This window comes from Loxodonta africana, chromosome 9 (genome assembly GCF_030014295.1).
Source record: "Loxodonta africana isolate mLoxAfr1 chromosome 9, mLoxAfr1.hap2, whole genome shotgun sequence".
NCBI classification, from domain to species: domain Eukaryota; kingdom Metazoa; phylum Chordata; class Mammalia; order Proboscidea; family Elephantidae; genus Loxodonta; species Loxodonta africana.
Genome location: NC_087350.1, coordinates 56,244,803 through 56,271,554, shown reverse-complemented (window position 1 = coordinate 56,271,554; position 26,752 = coordinate 56,244,803). Strand labels below are relative to the sequence as shown.

The window sequence follows — 26,752 nt, the reverse complement described above, 5'->3', positions numbered from 1 at the left end:
CTCATAATTTAGATTAGTGTTGGGAGGGCATTTATCCACTGAATATTTCCTGAGTGCCCACTCCATATGAGGCCCCATGACAGGCACTAGGATATGGAGACAAGTAAGACATGGTCCCTGCCCTTAGGGAGGTTCATGGTCTAGACAAGGAGGCAGACCAGTAGGGCAACTACACAAAGGGGTGTAGCTCTGTCTCAGGGGTTAGTTTGAGCCTTCTGAAGAGGGTAACACTCATGCTGAATTCTGAAGGACTAGAGGAGCCCTGGTGGCTCAGTGGTTAAATGTTCAGTTGCCAACCAAGATGTCGGCAGTTTGAATCCACCAGCCGCTCCCTGGAAATCCTATGGGGCAGTTCTACTCTGTCCTATAGGGTCACTATGAGTTGGAACAGTGTTTCGGTCTTTTTTTGAGGGGGGGGGGGTTAGTGGCAGACAAAGCAGGGTGAACGGGTGGGAAGGGGGACAGGCAGAGGCAGGAGAGTACATAGCCTAGGGAACAATGAATAGTTCATCACAGCTAGAGAGAAAGGCATAAGGCAGGAACAGAAAAACGATGATTCCTTTAACTTTTTATTATAGGAAGTTTTAGACATATACAAAAGAACACCAACTAGAGTAATGACTCCCTCCCCCATCTACTCATACCCCAGTCTCCACCACCAAGGCTTCATGGCCAAGCTTATTCCATTGATACCCCCACCCACTTCCTCTGCTCCGCACAGTCTTGAAGCAAATCCTAGATGTATTTTTTCAACGGTAACTATTCCAGTGTGTAGAGAGATGACTTCTTAATGTAACAAATCACTGAGTCCAATCCTCCATTTACAGAAGGACAAACAAAGGCCAGGGGACAAGAAGTCTGCCTATGCACACAGAGCTAAAATATGGGAGAGCCAAGGCTAGAGCAAGGCCACTTAGCCTCACTGGCACTAAACCATGTGCCAGCAATTCTGTAAATACTCAGGTTACTACAAAATATGTGCCAAGGAAGGCAGAAACTTGTTTGGATCCTGAGGCTCTATCGCTTACCTCCTGTGTGTCCTTGGAGAAGTCACTTAACCTCTCTCAGCTTTCATGGCCTTATGTAAAATAGGGATAACAATATTACTTATCTCACAGAACTGCTGTGAGAATTACATGTAATGATACACATGAAAGCACTTTTGAAATGTATAACAAAGTGCTATAAAAATCTAAGAATTATTACTGATATTTTCATCCTAAGTTTTATGCCAAAAATCAAATTGACCTATTTCTTGAAAGAAAATAGGTCTGTCTGATTTTTAAATAAGGCAATCAACATCCAAGCACTTTATAAGCTTCCTAAGCAAACTGGTAGGGCTTTGCTACCTCAAGAAACCACCAGCACTTTTCAAGATCTGAGTGTGTACGTATGTCCACACACCCATGTGCATGACGTCCAAACAGAAACGCTTACCTGTTTGAGTCCTGCAGAGATTTTACCAGACGGGAATAGATGTCCTGCTCTTTGTTTAAGACCTGAATCAGCTCTTCATAGTCTGATTGTTGCTTTTCCTGGGAATGACAGTGGGCATCTGACATTAAGGGAAGAATTTTTAAGAGTACATCCTTATATTATGCAATATATGTGGATGGCTCTGGTTTTAAAACCTAAACTGAGGTGAGCCTTTGTGCCAGGCTCTGGATCAGGCCACAGTCAGAGAGCACCACCTTCAGGAGGAGTGGGGAATGACTGTCTCTTACCCAAGAATGAAGTCAAGAGCTGAGCTTTTAACACTAACCAGCTGTTATTAAAGAATCATCAGAGTCATCCAACTTGCCCATCATGAAACTACCACCCTCAGAGCTGCTGTTCATAGTTTTCACAACACTACAGAGAATGCCTTTACACACTCACTCTTGCTCCAAAGAACTGATATTCACATACTGAAACCTGACGAGTACTAGAGACAAAGGATTTACAGGAAAGTCGTCGAGCAAGTAGCACTTCGGAGGCACCCAGAACGAGTGGTGATAAAGAGAGGTGAAGTGGATCTCTGCCATTCACTAGCTGTATGACCTTGGCAGGTAGCAGATAAAAGTTAAATCTGTATACTATAAGGAAGAATCAGGGATCCTTGGAGAAACGACTGATTCTAGGAATAGGGCAAAGAAAATAAGAAGTAACACAAGGTATGTCTATAGCATCTTGTTGTGCCAGAAAATAAGAATATGTTCAAACAACGATGAAGTGTTACCAAAAGGACAGAGAAGCCAGCTTCAAGAGACTCCTATTAATCAAGTCTGGAACAAAATAAATAATGACAATAATAAATTATAACCCACTGAATAAAACAGAAAGTCACGTATTCATACTGATATGAATAACTGAACAAACAAATGGGAGAAGAGCAGGTTTTTGCTTACAGTAGAATGTCAACTAATAACATACAAGGCATGATGGGATTATAAAAGTCATGGTTTGCCAACCACCACAGTAATAAATAATTTGGCCAAGAAACATCAATGAATGCTAAAACTAGTGGGTGAAAGTTTGAAGAGAACCAGAATATTCACATAGATTCAAAATACCTTCCCACAAAATACTTATTAATCACAAAGGACAAAAGGGTAACTGCACAGTCCAGGCACCTGGCATACACCACCTTCACAAAGTTATCAAACTTTATGACCGGTAATGGGACAAATCAAAATTGTGTACCATCTGATAGGACGCAATGGGATGAGCACAGCAACACTACTGTGATATTCCTGCCAAAGATGCATAGCCTGAAACTGATCACAAAGAAACATCACACAAGCCCAAACTGAAGGACATTCTACACAATAACTGGCCTGGAAACTTCAAAAATATCAAGGTCATGAAAGACAAAGGAAGACTCAGACTAAAGAAGCAAGACTATTAAATGCAATGTGTGATCCTGGACTACAGCCTTTTGCTCTAAAGGGAGTTATTGGGACAACTGGTGAAATGTGAATGGGTGTGATGATCAGACGGCATTGATGCACCTGTGCTAATTCCCTGCTTGTGATGGCCGTGCTGAGGTTATACAGGAAAATGCCCCGGTGTGTAAAAAATACACTCTCGAGTATTCAGAGATGACAGGGCTTCATGTTGGCAACTTACTCTCAGATGGGTCAACACAAATAAAGTATTTTGAACTATTCTTGTAACTTTTCTACAAATTTGAAATTATTTCAAAATAGGAAGAAAAAATGTTAAAAATAAAAAAGTTAATGTGAACAGAATACCCGCACAATTGTGCTCTCTAAATAATAATTGATTTCCTTTATGTCGTTGTTGCTGGGGGCCAACGAGTCGATTCCGACTCACAGCAACCCCATGTGACAGAGTTGAACTGCCCCAAAGAGCTTCCTAGGCTGTAATCTCTACAGAAGCAGACTGCCAGGTCTTTCTCCCATGGAGCCACTGCGTGGGTTCAAACAGCCAACTTTTCAATTAGCAGCAGAGTGCTTAATCACTGCACCACCAGGATTCCTTGGTTTCCTTTGTAGTCCTATGCATATATTTTATGTATCTAAGTATTTTGAGGGAAGGGGTCTTTGGCTTCAAGAGATTGCCAAAGGGATGCGGACAGCAAAAAAGGTTAGGAACCCCTGACCTAGGAGAATACTCTTTTGCATCTAGTCCTGAACAAAAAGACAAAGTCACCACCTGCTGATTAAGGGTCTCAAATGCTAAACCATCAGTCTGGTCAGGATAAATTAGTCACCCAGGCTGCTAGAAATGTCAGACCCTTTTATAAATCACACCATATGTCACTGGCACAATGAGCTCCCAAATGCCTCTTGCAGGCAATAATAGTATCATGTAAGATGATTCTTTTAGAGCCCACCTGCACACAACCATGTACACAGCCAGAGGATTCCCAGAGAGAAAACTGGGTAAGAAATAAATAGGGTATCAATACAAAGGAAGTGGCATGACCAGGCGCTCAGTACTATCAACCACTGTGCTAAGTGCTTTCCAGGAATTTTCTCATTTAATCCTCACAATAACCCAACGAGCTTAGGTGTTGCTCTCCCCATTTTACAGATGAGGAAACTGAGGCAAGAGGGCCAAAAGCGTGCTCAAGCTTAGGGTGGTAAGGCAGGTCGTAGACCCAGATGGGGCCGGTGCTCTTCAGCCCACCCTTCATTGCCCCACAACGGATGCAAAGCACTGAGCATTCAACAAGGGTAACATTATCATTGTCAGCCTCGTAATGGCCAGCCAACTGCTTCTTGAGCCCCTACCATGAAAGGCAGTGGCCTCCTTCTGGCATCTATCCAAACCTTCACAAGGTTTTCCAAGCCACCACACTCCTTAACTCCTGCCCTCCATCTGCCAGCTGACCACATCTGCACTCTTTCATTCTTCCTGTCCCTCCACCTCAGTGGAAGTAGGAAATCCCTGCGTTTGAGCTCCAGGAGGCGACTCCAACCGCCTCCTTGAAGACTGTTCCATCACTCACTCCTCTCCACCAACACACTCCAGGGCACCTTATAGGATCTACTCTGACTACACCTTCACAAGGAAGCTTCCCCTGACTCAAAGAGATGCATTCCTCCTGCCCCCATAACAGCTTACATTTACCTTCACCCCACAGCTACAGTGTTCCAACCACCTATTTACAGGGCTGCCCTCGTCAACTAGTCTGGGGGCTCCTAGAAGGCAGCAGTACAGCGCTTGGCACAGATCAAATGCTGCCAAAAATACTTGCTGCACTGATGATTAAATAGGTAAGAGAAGAACACACAGGAACTGAGAAAAGTCTTAAGAGCAGAGGTTCCTGTGGATATTTTGCGTAAGAGAAGTCAGAGCGAGTCAACGTCTTCCTAGAAGCAAATTGCTCGCCCATGTTAAATAAATGAACTTTTCAGAGCCATTTGGGTCCCATTTCATCAATCATCTATTCCTCGGCATTGAATCATATCCCATTAGAATGAAGTCATTTGGCTCCCGCAGCAAGGCTGAGAAACCAATGGGTCCTCTCCAGCATCGAGACAGAGGGCCAGGCTGCCCAGAGGAAGTAATGAGAAGCATCTGCTCAGCAGGAGCAACCAACTCCCCCTTCCCCTAACCTCCCACTCCCCCACCCCGCCCTGCCCCTCCAACCAAGAAACAAGCCAAGAGAAGTGGCCTCTCTTTATAGCAAAGACTTACCATTTACCATACATCTACTGTGTGTCAGACTCTACATCTACAGTATATGGGGACAGATCTTGGAGTGACCACCCAGCTCACCACCAGTCCCCTGCCTCATCTGAGAACTATAACTAAAACATAAGGTAGAGTCCCAGGGAGAGTCCTTTCCTTTGTTAGCCAACCCCCAGATCCCACACTAAACCACTAAGATTCTCTCCCAGGAATTCAGAGGCTTAGGTGAAAGACACTAGAAGTATGGGAGTCACTGGGTCTCAGTCACATCGACAACAGTGCCCTAGAGTCCACAACCTCTATTGGTGAGCCCACGGAGCTGCCACGGATTTCATCCTCCCCAAGGCACAGTTGCTTAACTCTTCCCTGGCATCTGTGAGGATGCTCCCAGAAAATACTCCCTTTTATTGTTGTTTCACTCAAGCTACCCGATGTTTCTCTAGCTTATAATCAAAAGAACCTTAACCGACACACTTAAATTATGTCTAATCCTCTCTGCTAATTCTGGGTGGTAAGCTTGTAATTCCTCATTTTACAGATTAGAAAGGTGAGTTTCAGAGAGATTAAGTGGCTTGCCCAACGTCACAGAGCTAATGAGTAGCAGAACTGGCATTCAGACACCAAAGCCAGGGCATTTTCTATTCTACTCTAGGGTTGCTATGAGTTGGAATCGACTCGACAGCACTGGGTTTGGTGTGGTTTTGGTTTATAGTGTTCTTAATGACTTGAAGGAAACACATGCAATGTGCAGACCACAATCTGAAGAGGCAGCAGACACGTAAAGAAAAACTTAATAGATCACTTCTCAGTAATCATGCAATTTAGTGGCCTGGTCGATAGATTGCGTTTATTTCAGGAGCTATGTCACAGCTCTGCAACAAAGACATTTATTTTAAACTCAGGAAACTTCAGCAGCAATGTCTTAACCATGTCAATAACCAAGCTATAAATCTCTGGCTGCAGCAAGTTAAATATCGTCAGTGTGTTTAACTCTCTATTCTTCAATTCCCTTATCATCTAGTATTAATTCCCAGGATTATACCACGATTAGAGGGAAAACAGAGTGCCCAGAGTCTATGAAGACATCATCGTACCCACAAGTTCTTTGTAGAAATGGGCAGAGGATAAACTCTAAATCAACACAAAACGGCCAACCACATGGCAGAAGAAATCCATGTTTTCTACTTAGAAAAAACTCCACCCCAGACCCAGTGCCTACTCTGTCTAGAAAAAACTACAACCTGTAAAGTATCCCTTTTTGAGGGAAAAAAAAAACTGCAAGTCTACAACAGCTGAGATTTCTTAAATTGACACCTAGAAATTTACAATTCTTAAGTGATAATTTATTATTCTTTATCCACAATTTACAACTAGTCTTGCAAAACAGAATTAAAACCTTTGCTAAAATACTTGGGTATTTTGCATGGTAATTTAAACACCACCCGGATCTGAATATAACCAAAACACCAATAAAATACTTTGCACTTGTGGTTATATGAACTACAGACATCGTCCAGTACTAAAAACCTAAAATCAAATATCACAGATAATAATAAATCTAGTTAAATTAAATTTTAAAATACTCAACCTGTTCAATAAATTTATAAGCACATTTTGTTCAACATTTAGAAGCATATAACATGAATACAAGGTAATTTAAAATAGAAAAGTTTAACTAAATGTGATTCAGATTAGTGTCTATCTGACAGGTTGTTATCTTGTTTCAAAACAGACTGTATCTTATTACAGGTTAATGTGCATCTTAACAACCCAACTAAATCAAATAACTACATGCAAGTTAGAATCACACAATATCCTTCCTCTGAGAGTTATTAGATTTTCCAAAGGTCATCCAAGTGAAGTAACAAAGCCAGGACAGAAACCCAGGCTCAGGCCAAAGGCTGTTTCCAGCTCAAGGGTTCTTTCCACTAGTCCATGCTGACACTGTCAGCCAAGAGAAACCGCAAAATGCAAATCCTCAAATGGTGACAGTTAAGAAAGAGCTCCCAATGGTCAGTCAACAATGCCTCAAGACGAGGGCTGACACTGAGCTGGTACACAGTGCAATGACTAGTTGGTGGTGGTGGTGGTGTTAGCTGCTGTCCGGTCGGCCCCTGACTCATGGTGGTCCCATGTACAGTGAAACAAAACACTGCCCTGTCCCGTGCCATCCTCATGATCAGCTTCAGACAGGACAATTGTGAGCCAGAGGGTTTTCACTGACTGATTTCCAGAAGCAGATCACCAGGCCTTTCTTCCGAATTCATCTTAGTCTGGAAGCTCCGCTGAAACCCATTCAGCATCATAGCAACACTGGTTGCTAAAACACTGAAATATTTTAATAAGAAAATAACCCACTGGTCCATCTACGCCTATGACCCTGCTGCCCTGGCCCCTCCCTCTAGGCCCCTAGGGATCTCACCATAATCCAATAATTACAGATTTGGTATCTGGCACAAGAGCAGGCCTCCAGGACCCCCATTCCAGCCCCACTGTTCTGGTCTGTTCTGATTGTTGATGCCCGTATTGTACCGGTTGTTAATTATTTTGAGAATCACTATTCACAAAACCGTTAAGTCATGACCAGAGCGATTCATCAGAGAACTAATCCCTGTCTTTCAAAGGTATGAACTTATCTAAAGTCACCCACGTTTGAGGGGGGGAAAAAAAAAAACTTGGCCTACAGTTAAACTTTTTCCTTTCCCAGATCTGGCTGCCTATTTGTATTAAATGCAAGCTGGGGTAAGAGCAATCTCTATGCATCTCTTACAAATCAATATAATCATTCGTTCACTCAAGAAACATTTACTGAGCCAGGCACTGGGCTAGGCACTGGGATTCAGAGATGAATGCCAGCTGCCTACCCATGAGGTACCTACCCATGGTGCTCAGGGGCTCAAGTGAGGGAAAACAGAAAGGTGGAACCTGTAACCTCAACAAAAAGGCAGTAAGTGCTGTGAACCAGAAAGAAAGGGGAGATGGCACCAGGTAAGGTTCCACAAAGGCAACACAAGAGTGGCATCTTTAGGGATGTACAGGAGTTAACAGGTAAACAAAGAAGGAAAAGGCACTTCAGGCAGATGGAACCACACATGCAAAGGCACAGAGAAGTGCACTGCGTTTTCAGGAATCTGCAAGAAGTCAGTTGTTGTTGAAGGTCATGAGGGAATGAAAGCAAATGAGATCAGAAAGATAATTTGGGGCCAGATCAGGAAAGGTGTGATGAACAAGAAAATTTTCCTAACACTTGGGATTTCATAGTTCTTGAAGGCAAGTCCTGGTACAGCAAATAAGAGGCTCATCTTTTAACAAACTGTGACTCCTCAATTTCATGTGCAGTGCAAATACTAATGCTCAGCTAAAGAATATTAATCTCTAAAGTGGATAGACCAAGAACTACTCCACCTACCTGTTGTGAGCTCAATTACCAGCAAGAAGGCATCTGAGGATCTCTCTACATCACAGGAGTTATCAAATAAGTTTCAGAAAAGAATATGAATACATTCGCATGTGAACATCCAATTTCAGTCAAGCTTACCTCGAAGAAGATGATTTTGCTGCCTGGTGGCTGTTGAGAAGAGCACTTTTCTGTTATTAAGCCTTCGCTCCTAAACTCAAAATCCTCTGCAGTCATTAAATGACAGTTCTGTTGAATTGCTTCCAAATCTTTTTCATTGGCTTTCTAAGGAAATAAAACAAATCATATGGAAGTTTCCATAAAGAAAAAATATCAAGAAATTGTCCCAAGTTCTTTAACGGAAGACATTTTACTTGCTCACAATACCTGTATGTCTTCTAATTTCCACCACCCCAAAATATTAGACAATTACAAAACTGAAACACAACTTCATTTCTGTGTTACCGTGACTTAGAGACAGACTATGGCACAGGCGAGAATGATGGCAGTCATTACAAACCTTCCCCACTCACAGCCACTGTGGCTGCCTCGTAGCAGGTGTGGAGAACAGAGCCCAGGTTCGGACCACCAGAATGAGGTTCCAATCCCGAGTCTACCCTTGCTCTCTGGGTCTCAGTTTCCTGCTATGTAAAATAGGGACAATGATACCTATCCTACAGGGTTACAAGGATGATTAGAAGGATTATATATCAAAACCCAACAAAGTACTGGTCTCTTTTGAAACATTACAAATTTGACAAAATTTGAGCCTTCCATATCTATGAGGAGATCTGACTTCCAGGAAGAAACCCCAAGAATGCATATATTACTTTAGGGTCTGGTCACATATTACAGGCTCCTTCATGATGAGGCACAACACAATTCCTCTCACCAAACCCTTCAGAAGATCTGATGGCCAACAAAACGATAGGATTGCAAACAATAGCAGAGAATCTATTCCTAACTATTCAAAGCTTGATAATTCCTCAACTAGGATTCTGTTCACTTTCTGACAGAAATTAAGCACAGGAACCACATCTTACTCCTGAACGCCTAGCAGAATTAATTGATCATGTCAAACTATTATAAGAAATCAGGGGAGCACAAACAAGACAGAAGCATAGGCAATTACTGGTAAAAACCCACTGAACTGTAACAGGAAGAACTAGGAATCAAATGACCAAGACTGAATTTCTAGAACTGTCATAGTACAGATATGCTTGAGTCAAAACTTTTTATTTTATAAAAGTCCAACTATGCAAATATACAGTCTAAAAGTCAAATAGTGCTATAAACTTTAAATGGAAAACTGCAGTGCCCTACCGCTCCATTTTTCACCTGTAAGTCCCACTCCCTGCAACCACCAACTTTCAACTCGTTAGGTATTTCTTCCAGCGTTTGTACATTACTTATTTGTTCCTTATTCTCATGTTTAATTTTTCAGGTTTAGATTCTGTCTATTGGCATCTATCATAGAAGTGTAAGGATTCATCTCTTACATCACCTGCCCCACAACACTTTTCCTAACAGTTACATTACAGCTTTACAAAAGGAAATATTCCACTTTTACATTATTATAGCCGTGTAAATACTGTTCGTGACTCAGCCATATACTGTTCGATAATTAGATTTTCTTTCATGTTCAATTCTCTGCTTTTCTTGGAATTAGTCATTGCTTTATTTGTTTAGTTCCTAAAACTAAATTATGTACGTAACATTATCTCCAAACTCTCAAAAAAAAACTTAAACATTCCTCCCAATGGAGTTTAACATATCAGGTAATTGACCAGTCCATTTCAGTTTCCTGAAGAAATCCCAAGTGAAATCCTCCCTCTACTGCTCAAACCTGGACTCTCTACACAGGCTGTTCAGTTTTCATCCCGGGACTTCTTTCCACAACGCCCAGGAATTCCCTACTCTCTAGGGTCCAGTGTCTCTCTCCTTCTTGCTTTACTCCATTTGTGTACAATTATCCCTCAGAAGACCTCTGCAAAGAATACATGGAAGGAAAGTTTTTTTAGGCATCAAATGTCTGAAAATGCTTTTATTCTGCTGTCACACTGATGACAACTCAGCCACGTACAGAATGCTAGACTGGAAATCACTTTTCCCAAAAAATTTGAAGGTGTTGCACCTTTGTCTTCTAGCTTCCGGTGTTACTGCTAAGAAGTTTGATGTCATTCTGAGTCTGGGCCCTTTGTATGTGATCTATATTTTCCTCTCTCTGGACGTCTTTTGAATCCTCTCTTTATCTCTGTGTTCTAAAATTTCACAGTGATGTGCCTTGAGACATATAGGTCTTTTTCATTCTTTGTACTAGAAATAGAACAGGCCCTTTCAATCTAAAATAGTCATCCTTCCATTCTGGAAAATTTCTTGCTATTACTTTGAAATTTTCCTTCCCTCTCTGCTTTGCATCTTCTGTCTTTCTGGAACTCCTGTTAGTAATATATTGTACCTCTTGCATCATGAGTCTAATTCTCTTATCCTTTCTCTCCCATTTTCCCATCTTTTTGTTTGTTTGTTTAATTTCTATTTTCTGGAAGACTTACTGACTTTATCTTCCAAGTTTCCTAACTCTTCCATTAAACTTTTTCTATCTGCAATCACACTTCCAAATTATAGTAAGTCCTTCTTCTTTGCCAAGTATCTTTTTATTGGATCTGATCTTATTTCTCATCTAAAGATGTTAATTACATTGTTGGGTTTAAAAATTTTTTTCAAGTTGTCTAGTTTTCTTCTCCTCCTTGCCTTGTTTCTATTTCCTACACATACCCCTCTTCTGCCTGTTTTGGCCTCTGTCTTTCCTCTACTTCTCCTGTGTTTGGTGACCTCACACCATCCACCTACTTTTAAGACTAAAGGTGTTCTCTACCAACCATTCTGACCAGGGACACAATAGATGGTACCGGCTAGAATGGGAGAAAATTGTAGAACAAAACTCAAATTCTTAAAAAAAAGACCAGACTTATTGGACTGGTAGAGACTAGAGGAACCCTCAAGACTAACTCCCTGAGATACACTTTAAACTTTGAACAGGAACCACTCCCACAGGTCACCTTTGTGATAAATAACAGATTGGCTCATAAAATAAATAATATCACCTATGAGTACATGAGTACTGTGCTCCTTTTAAAAAAAATCACCTATATGAGACCATTATTTACCCTAAAGCAAAGATGAGAAGCTTGGGGGGGCGGGGTTGGCAGGGAAGCTAGATTAATGAGGATAGAACAACCAGAACAGAAATAATGAGAATGCTGACTCAGTGTGGAAAATGTAACCAATGTCACTGAACGATAGGTATATAAGTTGTTATATGAGAACCTACTTTGCTGTATAAACTTTCACCAAAAACACAATAAAATATTGGGGGAAAAAAAGAAAAGATTAAAGGTGCTCAAAAGCTATTCAAGCACAGAAAGGGCCTGTCAATGGAGGGCCTCGCTATGCGATGATCAGGAAGGGACCTGGCTGTTTTATTGGAGGACCTCCAACCATCAGTACCTTTAAGTCTTTTCTCTTACAGGTCATAGCTCCCTTCAGAGGACTCTCATTACTGAGTATATACACTTTCACTTTGTCCCCATGTTTTCATTAAAGCAACCAATACTGCTATAAGTTGCACACCTGGTGGCCCCCAATCCAGAGGCTTTCTGACTTTAACTTTCCAGAGAGTAAACTCAAGAGAGTTTAGAAAAGAGAGTGTAGAAAAAGGAGTCATTTAACTGCTTAGAATTCCAGCCAAATCTCCTGTTTTCAAAGATTCCAAGTACCTCCAATTCCTGCTGAGCCTTTCCGGGATTCTGTAATATAAATCAGCTGGCTTCCTGTCTTTTCATACAAAAGGCTTATAGCAGAGTGGAAAAAAACTGAACTCTATGCAGTTACTACTTACCAACCACTTAACAAAACTTAAATTTTGTTGACAGCTCTTGCTTGCTGTTTTTCCCACCCATTTCCCTTGGTCCTTGTGGGTTTCTACGTTTTTACTTCCTCAGTGTCATTTTAATGAGGTTTCAGAAGGAAACATCTATAATCAATCCATCATGCTTATCTGTAAGTCTGAGTTGAATCTCAAAGACTCGCTACATAATCAAACAAGAAGGCTGTTATGAATTGAATTCTGTCCCAAAAAATGTGTTAGAAACACTAACCTCTGTGCCTGTGGTTAAAATCAAATTTGGGATGGGTTGTCTTTGTTATATTAATACGACAAGATTAGTGTAGGGTATGTCTTAAATCAATCTCTTTTGAGATATAAGAGATTAACCAGCAAGAGAGGAGGCGGAGCCAACAAGGCACTATAGGCAGAAGCACCACATTGTCCCTCTACAGCAAGGCCCGAAAAACTAAGTAAAACAGATACAAACGTCAATCCTGGAATCCAAAGCATCCAACAAAGGGATAAAGAACTAGACCAAGTACCGAGTGGAAGAAGAAACTATAGAAAACAGAGAACAAGGAGAGCTATGGAGTGGAGAACCCCTGCCAGCTAACTCAGCACAGCTCCGTCATCTTGAAGCATGGCCAACAACAACCCCGGACACGGAGTACAGGAAGGCAACTTCATGGAGCTCCCAACAGGAGACAGAGCACCCAAAAACCAGAGTAACACAATTTCCCACCCCTCACCCTTCTGCCCTGTACACTGTCTCCACTGCTTCCCAGTGGGCCATGATCACTCGGCCAGAGAAACATCAGCTTGCCACCACCCCAGTCTTCCCCAACCCCACCAGCCAGCTCCCTCAGCACCCATTTTTTTTTCTCTCTCTCTCTTTCCCTTTCTTCCTTTTCTTTCTCCCTCCCACCTAGCCCTTTATCCCTTCCCAACGAGCCACACCATGCTACCCAGGGAGAGACACACTAGATCACTGCCACCCCAATTATTCATCCACCATCAGCCAGCTCCCTCAGCATCGTTTTTTTCTTTTAATCTTTTTTCTTTTTTTCTTCTCTCTCCTTCCCTTCCTCCTTTTTTTCTCCTGCTGCCTTAGGCCACTGGGCCACCTCCATGCCTTCTCAACAGGCTGTGCCACATTGATCAGAGAGACAGCCACCAGCACACAGCCTCCCTGGATCTGCCTTGCCCCTACACATCGGCTCCTGCCATGCTGCCATTTTTTTTTCTTTTGTTTCTCTTTATTCCTTTTCTTTCTTTCTCCCGCCCAGCCCATATGTCACCTCCACCTTGTCCAACCAGGCCACGCCTCACAGGCTCGGCTATAAAGTCACTAGCCCATGGCCACCATGGGTCTGCCCCACCCTCTCCCACCAGTACCCATCATTCCACTACTACTTTTTTTTTTTGCTTTTGTTTTCTCTTTTCTTTCTTTACTTTCTCCCACTCATCTACCTCTGCACATCACATTCCCTTCCTTCCAACTAGCCCTCAGGTCCACCCCGCCCCCACTAGCTGCGCCATACCATACTGCCAGTTTTTTATTTTTATTAATCATTTTTTCCTTTCCTCTCTCTTCCTTTTCCTTTTCCCTCGGGTCTACACCCATACACCACCTCCCCACCAGCCGCTGTACCACATAGCATCACCACAGCTAGAGAGCCACCAGCTCGCAGTCACCCCAGTCCACCTCACCCCCACTATGACACCACTTACTTTATCTTTCCTTTTCTTTTTTGTCTTTTACCTTCCTTCTTTTCTGCCTTCCACCTAGCCTCGTACACCACCTCCTCCCCTTTCATGCCAGCCCACAGGCCTACTCAACCTTCACCCTCAGGCTGCTTTTTTTTGTCTTTCTTTTTTCATTTCTTTCTCCCCCCACCCAGCCCTGTACGCCATGCTCCTACCGGCCCCCAACGTGACACCGCAGCTACAGCACCTCCAGTGTTCAGGTTAGCTACCACACCAGGCCCGCACTTCCTACCCCCCCCCGACTTGACCACCACTTGACCAGTTGCTGAACAATGGGAAGGGAGCTCACACTACTCCCCATCTAACACCCCGCCTACCTGAGGAGGGGCTGGGAAAGCTCCTACACCACTGGACCAACATCAGGAGACAGACATCACCCACCCAGTCTGTATTCAGCCACCTCGCCAAACCAGTGTTCAGACAAGCAGGCTGACCCTCGCTGTTGATGCCCTGCCCCCCCAGACAAGGTGGTGAGAACTATCAAGACCCAGATGAGCAAGCAGCAAAACATGCCTGGCATGCCACCTCTGACATATCATAACAAAACAAAACAGGATGAAATGAACAATCAATAAATTAAGAAAATAATGTTAATGTCTTGGAGACAACAGACAGTATCAAAACATAAAAAAGCAGGACAAGATGGCTCCAGCAAATGATCAAAATAAAGAATTGGGAGACTTTCCAGTAGGAGGAAAGACGATAGAAATGCCTGATATGGGCTTCAAAAGACTAATATCTAGGGACCTACAAGAGATAAGAAAAGAGATCAAGGAAAGCACAGACAAAACCAACGAAAAAATTGCCAAAATCAAGAAAAACACAAAACAATAGAAGAATTCAAGAAAATAATACAAGAACAAAACATCAAAATAAATAAACAGAAATCATCCAAAACCAGTAACTAGAAATATAAAAGATAAACAACAAAAATCTCAGAAACAGACAAGTCTACAGAAAGTTTGAGGAGCAAATTTGAAGCAAGGGAAGACAGAATCAGCGAGGCTGAGGACAAATCAATACACACCATTTTGAGGAAAAATCAGAGAAAAGAATGAAGAAAGCCTAAGAATTATGTGGGACACAATCAAGGGCAAAAATCTGCAAGTCATCAAAGCTCCAGAACAGGAGAAAATGGAAAACACAGAGAAAATTGTTGAAGATTTGCTGGCAGAAAACTTTCCAAATATCATGAAAGATGAACAGCTGACCATCCAAGAAGCTCAATGAACCCCATATAGGATAGACCATAAAAGAAAATCACCAAGTCCTCATAATCACATTTGCCAAAATGGAAGATATAGAAAGAATCCTGAGAGCAGCACAAAAAAACAGAGTCACTTACAACGGTGAAACAATAAGACTAAACTCCGATTACTCAGCAGAAACTATGCAAGCAAAAAGGTAATGGGATAATATATATAAAACCTTAAAAGAGAAAAACTAACAACCAAGAATAGTATATCCTGCAAAACTCTCTCTCAAATACACAGAGCAAAATTAGGACGTTTCCAGATAAACAGAAATTAAGGAAATTTGTAAAAACTGAACTAGATTTACAAGAAATATTAAAGGGAGTCCTCTAGTTAGAGAACCAACAACATCAGACAATAAACAGAGTCTAAAACACAGGACAGCATCAGCAAGATACCAACCTAAATAAAGAACTCTCAATAAAAAAACAAGGCTAGAAGACTTAAAACAAGGAAAAAGAGGCATCAATCTATAAATGACAACATTGAAACAATTAAAGGGGCAATAAACAGTACAAGTATAGAACTTTCAAATGGAGAGGAAATCAAGGCAATATCAAGTAATAAACGACTGGTTGAAACTTAGGAAAATAGGGATAAATTTCAAGATAAACACAAGTTAACAAACCTACTCATCAGCATAAAAAAGAAGAAAAACAAAGATTTAGTAAACACAAAATCTACAATAACAAAAGGAAAGAAAACCCACAAACGAAAGGAACTCAGCACAGGAGAGTAAGAGGAAGAAAGAAAATGTCAATACCACAAATAAAAGCACAATATGACAGCAATAAACTTACACCTATTAATAATCACACTGTAAGTAAATAGTTTAAACGCGCCTGTAAAGCAACACAGAGTGGCAGAATGGATAAAAACACGACCCATCAATATGCTGTGTACAAGAGACACCTCTTAGACACAAAGACATTAAAAATCAAAAGATGGGGGAAAAAATATCAAGGGCAGGAGTGGCAATACTAATCTCAAATAGACTTTAAGGCAAAACCAACAATAAAAGACAAGGAAGGGTATTATATAATAATTAAAGGGACAATCCACCAAGAAAACATAGCCTTAAAAAATATCTATGCACCCAACAATGGGGCCCCAAAATACACGGAACAAATTCTAACAGCCCTGAAAAGAGAAATAGTTCCACAATAGTAGAAAGAGGCTTTGGCACATCACTCTCAGTAAAGGACAGAGCATCTAGAAAGAAACCCAACACAGATACAGAAAATCTAAAGGCCAAAATCAAAAACCTGGGCCTCATAGGCTACTTTCTTTTCCAACACACACAGAACATTCTCCAGAACAGACCACATTTTAGGCCACAAAGCAACCCTCAATTAAATCCAAAACACTGAGATAAAACAAAGCATCTTTTCTGATCATAATGCCATCAAAGTAAAAATCAAGAGCAGGAAGAGCAAGGATAAATACATGGAAACTGAATAACACCTTGCTTAAAAACCACTGGATAACCGAAGAAATCAAAACGGGAATAAAGAAAAGCCTACATGAACTACAGACTACATCATCCTGAGACCAGAAGAACTAGATGGTGCCCCGCTACAACCAATGACTGCCTTGACAGGGAACACAACAGAGAACCCCTGAGGGAGCAGGAGAACGGTGGGATGCAGACCCCAAATTCTCATAAAAAGACCAGGCTTAATGGTCTAACTGTGACTAGAAGGACCCCAGCGGTCATGGTCCCCAAACCTTCTGTTGGCCCAGGACAGGAACCATTCCCGAAGACAACTCGTCAGACATGTATCGGACTGGACAATGGGTTGGAGAGAGATGCAGATGAGGAGTGAGCTATTTGCATCAGGTGGACACTTGAGACTATGTTGGCATCTCCCGTTTGGAGGGGAGATGGGAGGGTAGAAGAGGTTAGAAACTGGCAAAATGGTCACGAAAGGAGAGACTGGAAGGAGGGAGTGGGCTGACTCATTAGGGGGAGAGTAAATGGGAGTATGTAGTAAGGTGTATATAAGTTTATATGTGAGAGACTGACTTATTTGTAAACTTTCACTTAAAGCACAATAAAAATTATTTAAAAAAAAAAAAAAGGAGTTAAAAAATTTCCTAAAATCAAGTGAGAATGAAAATACATCATACCAAAACCTCTGGGATACATCAGAGGTCAATTCATAGCAATAAATGCACACATCAAAACAAAAGAACAGGACAAAATCAAAGCATTAGTCCTACAACACAAACTATAAAAAGAGAACAGCAAAAGAAGCTGACGACCAAGAGGAGAAAGAAAATAATAAAGATCACAGCAGAAACAGAGGGAATAGAAAATAAAAAGAATCGACAAAACCAAAAGTTGGCTCTTTGAAAAGATCAACAAAACTGACAAACCACTGGCCAAATTGACAAAAGAAAAACAGAAGAAGAAGCAAATAACTCAAATAAGAAATGAGATGGGGGACATTACAACAGACATAGCTGAAATAAAAAGGATCATAATAGAATACTATGAAAAAATGCACTCCAACAGATTTAAGAACCTAGAAGAAATGGACAAATTTCGAGAAAAAACTGTCTACCTAAATCCAATACAAACTGAGAAGAAAGATCTGAACAGACCCATTACAAGAGAAGAGATTAACAAAGTAATTCAAAAAAAAAAAAAAAAAAAAAACACTCCCAACAATAAAATGTCCTGGCCCTCACACGACAACTAAGAGCCCAAGAGACAGAAAGGGCCACAGGAACCAGAGACCTACATCATCCTGAGACCAGAAGAACTAGTTGGTGCCCGGCCACAATCGATGACTGCCCTGACAGGGAGCACAGCAGAGGACCCCTGAGGGAGCAGGAGATCAGTGGGATACAGACCCCAAATTCTCAGAAAAAGACCAAACTTAATGGTCTGACTGAGACTTGAGGAATCCCGGCGGCCATGCTCCCCAGACCTTCTGTTGGCACAGGACAGGAACCATCCCCGAAGACAACTCATCAGACATGAAAGGGACTGGTCAACGGGTGGGAGAGAGACGCTGATGAAGAGTGAGCTAATTATATCAGGTGGACACTTGAGATTGTGTTGGCAACTCTTGTCTGGAGAGGGGATGGGAGGATAGAGAGAGAGGGAAGCAGGCAAAATTGTCAAGAAAGGAGAGACTGAAAGGGCTGACTCAAGAGGGGGAGAGCAAGTGGGAGTAGGGAGTGAGATGTATGTAAACTTATATGTGACAGACTGATTGGATTTGTAAACGTTCACTTGGAGCTTAATAAAAGTTATTAAAAAAAAAAAAAAAATGTCCTGGCCCAGAGGGCTTCGCTGGAGAACTCTATCAAACATTCAGAGAAGAGCTCACACCAGTACTACTAAAACTATGAGTAAATGCTCAAGACCATTAGCCACTAAAAAAAAACAAAAACAACCACACCATTAGCCATTAGCCATTAGAGAAATATAAATCAAAACTACATTGAGAAACCATCTTGCTCTGACATTCCTGGCACAAATTAAAATAACAAGTGTTGGAGAGGCTGCAGACTAGAACTCTTATGCACCGCTGGTGGGAATGTAAAATGGTACAACCACTATGGAATACAATATGGTGCTTCTTTAAAAAGCTAGTAATAGAAATACCACACAATCCAGCAATCTCACTCCTAAGAATATATCCTAGAAAAATAAGAGCCCTCACACAAATAGACATATGCACACCCATGTTCACTGCAGCATTACTCACAGTAGCAAAAGATGGAAACAAACCTAAGTGCTTATCAACAGATGAACAGATTAACAAATCGTGGTATATACGCACAACGGAATACTACACAATCATAAAGAATAATGACGAATCTTCAAAATATCTCACATCATGGATGAATCTGGAGGGCATTATGTTGAATGAAATAAGTCAATCACAAAAGGACAAATACTGTATGAGACCACTATTTAAAAATTCAGGATAGGTTTACACAGAGAAAGAAATAATCTTTGATGATTAAAGGGAGGGAAGGATTGGGGAAGGGAAATCGTTAGATAGCACCTATGTGTTAACTTTGGTGAAGGGAAAGACAGTGCTCAATATAGGAGAAGTCAGCACAACTTGACCGAGGCAAAGTCATAGAAGCTTCATAGACATATCCAAACACTCTGAGGGACTGGGGGCTGGGGATCATGTTCGTTGGCATAATAAAGTTCATAAAGAAAATGTTCTACATCCAATTTTGGTGAGCAGCATTTTGGGTCTTAAAAGCTTATGAGCGGACACCTAAGATACATCTACTGGTCCCATCCCATCTGGAGCAAACAAGAATGAAGAAAACCAAAGACACAAGGGAAATATTGGTCCAAAGGACTAATGGACCACAAGTACCACAGTCTCCACCAGCCTGAGCCAAGAAGAACTAGATGGTGCCTGACATTCACACCAACTGCTCTGAGAGGGATCACAACAGAGGGTCCGGGACAGAGCAGGAGAAAAATGTAGAACGAAATCCAAATTCACAGGAAAAAAAGGCCAGACTTACTCTTCCGACAGAGACTAGAATAACCCCTGAGACTATGGCCCCTGGATACCCTTTACACTCAGAACCGAAGCTACTGCCAAAGCTGACCCTTCAGCCAAAGATTAGACAGGTCTATAAAACAAACAATAACACACGTGAGGAACATGCTATTTAGTTCAATCATGGAAACAAGACCAAAAGGGCAATGCCTGCCCAAAAGCAATGACTAGAAAGCAGGAAAAATGGATAGGTGGAAATGGAGAATTGGGGTGTGGACAGGGAGAGTGTTGACACATCGTAAGGATTGCAACCAATGTCAAAAAACAATTTGTGTATAAATTGCTGAAGGAGAAATTAATTTTTTATAAAAAAAAAAGCAAGCAAGAGAAGCAGAAATGGAGGAAGAGAGATGCCAAGCCACATGAAGATCACCCAGGAGCAGAGGCAAAAAAAAGACAAGGACCTTCTTCCAGAGCTGACAGAGAGAGAGCGCCTTCCTCTAGAGCCAGCACCCTGAATTTGGACTTCCAGCCTTTTAAACTATGAGAATATCTGTTCGTTAAAGCCAGCCTTTTGTGGTATTTCTGTTATAGCAGTGCTAAATAACTAGGACATACAGTATTCTAAGACAATAAGAAATAGTTACAGAAAAAGTACAGAAGAGTGAAAAGCATGAAACAAAAAAGGGATAGCAAGTATTTGCAGTAGAAGTACCTTAGTGAAGTTGTTTGGGCACTATCGCAAAACAGACCCAGGGTAAGTTCTTTCCCCTCTCTGAGCCTCCATTTCTCCAAACGTACCTTCCTAGTAGCTGAGGCTCAAATGACATAAAGAAAGCTCAAAGTGCTCTGAACACATGAACAATGAAGCTTATAATCTTATTTTTATATAAATGTTCCTGCAAAAGAGTTTAAAAAAAAAAAAAAAAAAGAACGCCACATGCTAAATCAAAAGATTTAAATACAAAAGAAAACAAAACTTATGGTACCACAAGCAACAAGTCCTTTTGATGGATACTTTCTGTTAGACGTTTGATCTCTTGCTCTTGACTGTGCAATTTTTGATTGCTTTCACTCAAAAGACTCTTGTAGCGATTCTCCACTGCTCTCTCTCTCTCATTCGCTTCGTCACGTAATTTCTCAACTTGACTTCTAAGGTCCTACCAGAAGAGAGGGGAAAAAATGGAAGTTACTTGACAAAACTCTCAAAGTGACAATCCCTCACCTATTTGACACGCCAAACTACTGCTATAAGAGAGCGAGCTAATAGGTGTATTTAATAAATGTGTACTTTCTTCTCATTTAAAGTCTTATGAAAACCAACTTTAAGAATAATCTGAAATTTGAAAAAGAAATCTTATACACATAATTCATGCTATCCCTATTTACAATACTAAAAAACAAGAAACTATATATCCAATAATAGGGTAATAATTTTTTCCCTTTTTTTTTTTTAAGCATGCTTTAGGTGGAAGTTTACAGCTCAAGTTAGTTTCTCACACAAAAATTTATACACATATTGTTATTTGTCCCTAGTTGCTATCCCTACAATGTAACAGCACACTTTCCCTTTCCACCCCAGATATCCTGTGTCCGTTCAACCAGCTTCTATCCCTTTCAGCCTTCTCATCTTGCCTCCAGACAGGTGCTGCCTGTTTAGTCTCATGTACCTTCTTGAGCTAAGAAGTACAGTTTTCACAAATATCATTTTATGTTTTATACTCCAATCTAATCGTTGTCTGAAGAGTAGGCTTCAGGAATGGTTTTAGTTCTGGGATAACAGAAAATCTAGGGGTCATCTCTTCTGGGATTCCTCTAGTCTCAGTCAGATCATTAAGTCTGGTCTTTTTACGTGAATTTGAGTTCTGCACCCCACTTTTTTCCTGCTCCTTCAGGGATTCTCTGTTGTGCTCCCTGTCAGGGCAGTCATTGGTGGTTGGGGAAAGAATTTTTGAAGAGAGTATATAACACGGAAAAAGCACAATTACAACTAAAACCAGGATACTAAACTGTATATCTAATAGGATGCTGATTGTTCTCTAAATGTTTATACAAAACGTTGTTAGGGCTACAAGGAAACACATCAAAACAATAACAGTACACCTGAGTAGAGATTATGGGCGATGTTCATTTGATTTTTACTTTTTTATTTTTCTGCATTTCTAAAATCTCTAAATAAGTCTGTATTACTTTCATAATCACAAAAAAAACTGTCTTAACATCACTCGCAAAAAATTTACAGTAACATGGAAAATGCTCATGTTATAATGCTAAGGAATAAAACACAAAACAAACAGCATACAGTGCGACTACCTTAACACATGCAGTATTCACAAGACTGAAGCACTGTTTGCAATAGCAAGAGGCAGAAAACAATCTAAATGTCCACCAAAAGAGGAATCAATTACAACACATTCTCACCATGGAGTACTGTTACGGTATAAAGGAAAAGGAAAAAGGACGTGCTCTATAAATATACTGCCCTAAAGTACTCTCCAGAATATATTGTTAAATGGGGGTGGGGGGAAGGACCCAGGAGAAAAAATTGTATAGCATACTGCCATTTATTTAACCACAAAAAAAATTAGATGGTTGCCTAGAACAGGTGGAGGCCTGGTGGCGCAGTGATTAAGCATTTGGCTGCTAACCACTTCTTGAAAACCCTACGGCGCAGTTCTACCCTATAGGGTTGCTATGAGTCGGAATCAACTAGATGGCAATGGGTTCCAGAACAGGTAAAAGGGATAGAGAGAGGTGTGAGAGCTCATTTTACAGATGTGATTTAGGAACCACCTAAATGTTCAGATAATTAATCTAAAAAATAAAAATCCTTTAAAACTGAAAGCAAAAACAAATGCATCTATGTATCAAGTTGCCTGCCTAATCAGAGAGGAATTATTTCAAGAACTTTAAAGCAGAGTAATTTGTACATTCCTGATAAGATATAAAAAATCTTTTCAGCAATCATGTTATAAGTAGTAACACTGGTATCGTTATTCAAAAACTCGGGATGTGTGTGTGTGTGTGTGTGTGTGTGTATTTATTAGATAAATAATTATTAAGGTCATTAAGAACCGAGGCTTCAATCATTAAAAAATATATATAAAAGCAGTCAAGTTAAAATTTGTAATTCTGGATCAGAATTGGGAATATCAATATGAACTTATATTTTCTGTTATATCCTACCTCCTTCCACTGAAAAAGCCTAGAATCAGTGTTCCCCCTAGCAACCAGACTACAGGCTCTAAATAACATTTGCCAACAAAAAGAATCACAGTTCCTTAGAGTAGTGGTTCTCAAAGTGTAGCCTCTGGAACAGCAGTATCAGCATTGCCTGGAACTTGTCAAAAATACAAATTCTTGGGCCCCACTTCAGACTTATGGAATTGAAACTTCTGGAGGTGAGGCCCACCAATTTGTGTTTTAACAAACACTCTAGGTGATTCTGATACACACTAAAGTTTACCTTATAAAAAAGGCCAATTCCAGGCCTTGGGAAGGAATGTACAATATGAGCCCAGAAATTTGTTCGTATCAAAAAAGAAGAAAGTTTCCAAAGACCACATGGTTCATGTTCAAGGCACTGAAGAATATACCTGAATAAGCTTTTCCTCTCCCCAAAAGTAGGACACTCAGAATATCAATAAGGATAATAACAACTAATTAAAATATATCAAAAAAGCTAAAAATCTTTGAGTTCATAATGTTTAAAAAAAACTGATCACTGTAGTAGCCAGAATAATGGTCCTCCAAAGATGTCCATACGGAGCCCTGGAGACACACTGGTTACGTGCTCAGCCTAACCAAAAGTTTGGCGGTTCAAACCCACCAGCCACTCCTGGGGAGAAAGATGTGGTAGTCTGCTTCTGCAAAGATTAACCCACTGCCATCGACTCGATTCCGACTTACAGCGACCCCATGGGACAGAGCAGAACTGCCCTATAGAGTTTCCAAGGAGCGCCTGGAGGATTCGAGCTGCCAACCTCTTGGTTAGCAGCCGTAGCACTTAACCACTATGTTACCAGGGTTTCCTCCACAAAGATTACAGCCTCGGAAATCCTATACGGCAGTTCAATTCTGTCCTACAGGGTGACTATGAGTTGGAATCAATTCAACGGCATTGAGTTTGAGTTTTTGGTTTAAAGATGTCCAAGTTCTAATTCCCAACCAAAAAACCCAAACCCACTGCCCTGGAGTCGATTCCGACTCATAGCGACCCTGTAGGACAGAATAGAACTGCCCCCCTGGGTTTCCGAGGCTAAAATCTTTACAGAAGCCAACGACCACATCTTTCTCTGGCAGAGGGACTGGTAAGTTTGAACTGCTAGATCTTTCAGTCAGCAGTCAAGCACTTTAACCACTGTGCCACCAGGACTTCTTTCCTAATTCCAGAACCTATGAATAGGTTTAATTACATAGCAAAGGAGAATTAGGTTGCAGATGGAACTAAGGTTGCTAACCAGCTGACCTTAAAATAGGGAGAGTATCCCAATATATCAGAAGGGTCCTTAAAAGTGTAAGAGGGACCTCAGACTTAAAGACACAAACAAACTAAAGTTCAAAGGATATAAAAAAAAAAATATACCAAGCAAACAACAAAAACAGCAGGAGTGGTTGACAAAACAGACTTCAAACTTAAATCTCCCACAAAGGATAAGGAAGGACACTATATAATGATTAAAGGACAATATATCAGGAGGATATTACCATATTAAATATTTATGCACCCAACGACAGGGCTTCAAGGTACATAAAACAAACTCCAACAGCATTGAAAAATGAGATAGACTGCTTCACAATGATAGTAGGCGACTTCAACACAGCACTTTCAGTGAAGGACAGAACATCTATAAGGAAGTTCAATGAAGACACACAAGAGCTAAACGCCACAATTAACCAACTTGACCTCACAGACATATACAGAACGCTTCACCCAACAGCACCCAAGATTCTCTTTTCCAACACACATGGAACATTCTCTAGAATAGATCACATAATAGGCCATAAAGCAAGCCTTAACAGAATCCAAAACACTGAAATATTACAAAGCACCTTCTCTGACCATAAAGCCATAAAACTAGAAGTCAATAACAGAAATATCAGGGAAATGAAATCAAACACATGGAAACTGAACAACACTTTGCTCAAAAATGATTGGATTACAGAACAAATTAAGGAAAGAATAAAGAAATTCATAGAATCCAACGAGAATGAAAACACTTCCTATCAGAACCTTTGGAACACAGCAAAAGCAGCGCTCAGAGGTCAATTTATATCAATAAACGCACATATACAAAAAGAAGAAAGGGCCAAAATCAAAGAATTATCCCTACAACTTGAACACACAGAAAGAGAGCAACAAAAGAAACCTTCAAGCACCAGAAGAAAGCAAAAAATAAAAATTAGAGCAGAATTAAATGAAATAGAAAACAGGAAAACAATTGAAAGAGTTAACAAAACCAAAAGCTGGTTATCTGAAAAGATTTAAAAAACCAATACACCATTGGCCAGACTGACAAAAGAAAAACAGCAGATGAAGCAAATAACCTGAATAAGAAATGAGATGGACGATATCACAACAGACCCAACTGAAATTAAAAGGATCATAACACAATACTATGAAAATGTGTACTCTAACAAATTTGAAAACCTAGAAGAAATGAACCAATTTCTAGAAACACACTACCTACCTAAACTAACACAGAGACAGAACAACTAAATAAACCTACAACAAAAGGAGAGATTGAAAAAGTAATCAAAAAACTCCCAACAAAGTAAAGCCCTGGCCCTAACGGCTTCACTGGAGAATTCTACCAAACTTTCAGAGAAGAGTTAACACCACTCCTACTAAGCGTATTTCAGGGCATAGAAAAGGATGAAATACTCCCAAACTCATTCTATGAAGTCAGCATAACCCTAATACCAAAAACAGGTAAAGGACTCCACAAAAAAAAGAAAATTACAGAACGATATCCCTCATGAACTTAGATGCAAAAATCCTCAACAAAATTCTAGCCAAAAGAATTCAACATCAAAAAAATAATTCACCACGACCAAGTGGGACTCATACCAAGTATGCAGAGATGGTTCAACAGTAGAAGAACAATCAATGTAATCCATCACATAAATAAAACAAAAGACAAGAACCACATGACCTTATCAATTGATGCAGAAAAGGCATCTGACAAAGTTCAATACCCATCCATGATAAAAACTCTCAGCAAAACAGGAGTAGAAGGAAAATTCCTGAACCTTATAAAGGGCATTTATACAAAGCCAACAGCCACCATCATCCTAAACGAAGAGAGAATGAAACCATTCCCACTGAAAGCAGGAGCCAGATAAGGATGTCCTTTATCACCACTTATTCAGTATTGTGCTGTAGGTCCTAGCCAGAGCTATAAGGCTAGATAAAGAAATAAAAAGCATCCAAATTGGCAAAGAAGAGGTATCTCTGCTTGCAGATGACATGATCTTATACACAGAAAAACCTAAAGAATCCTTAAGAAAACTACTGGAACTAACAGAAGGGTTCAGCAGAGTTTCAGGATACAAGATAAACATACAAAAATCAGTTGGATTCCTCTAAACCAACAAAGAGAGCGAGGAAGAGGGAAATTACCAAATCAATACCATTTACAATAGCCCCTAAGAAGATAAAGTACTTAAGAATAAATCTAACCAGAGATATAAAAGACCTATAAAAAGAAAACTAAAAGACACTACTGCAAGAAACCAAAAGAGACCTACATAATGGAAAAACACACTTTGCTCATGGATAGGAAGACTCAACATTGTAAAAAATGTCTATTCTGCCCAA

General features: G+C 40.5%; 1 protein-coding gene across 12 annotated transcripts in view; it reads right to left on the bottom strand.

Annotated features, from left to right (window-relative positions):
• The window catches only part of CDK5RAP2 (CDK5 regulatory subunit associated protein 2), a 225,812-nt gene that overhangs the window by 109,807 nt on the left and 89,253 nt on the right, over nt 1-26,752 (bottom strand). For 11 of the 12 annotated variants that reach the window (XM_064291536.1, XM_064291535.1, XM_064291532.1 and 8 more), the window contains 3 exons: nt 20,922-21,092; nt 8,681-8,824; nt 1,438-1,535 (listed from right to left, as the gene is read on the bottom strand). In XM_064291536.1, the coding sequence (XP_064147606.1) occupies nt 1,438-1,535; nt 8,681-8,824; nt 20,922-21,092 (413 nt within the window). The remainder of the gene's footprint in view (nt 1-1,437; nt 1,536-8,680; nt 8,825-20,921; nt 21,093-26,752) is intronic. The other variant, XM_064291537.1, reaches the window with a different exon arrangement.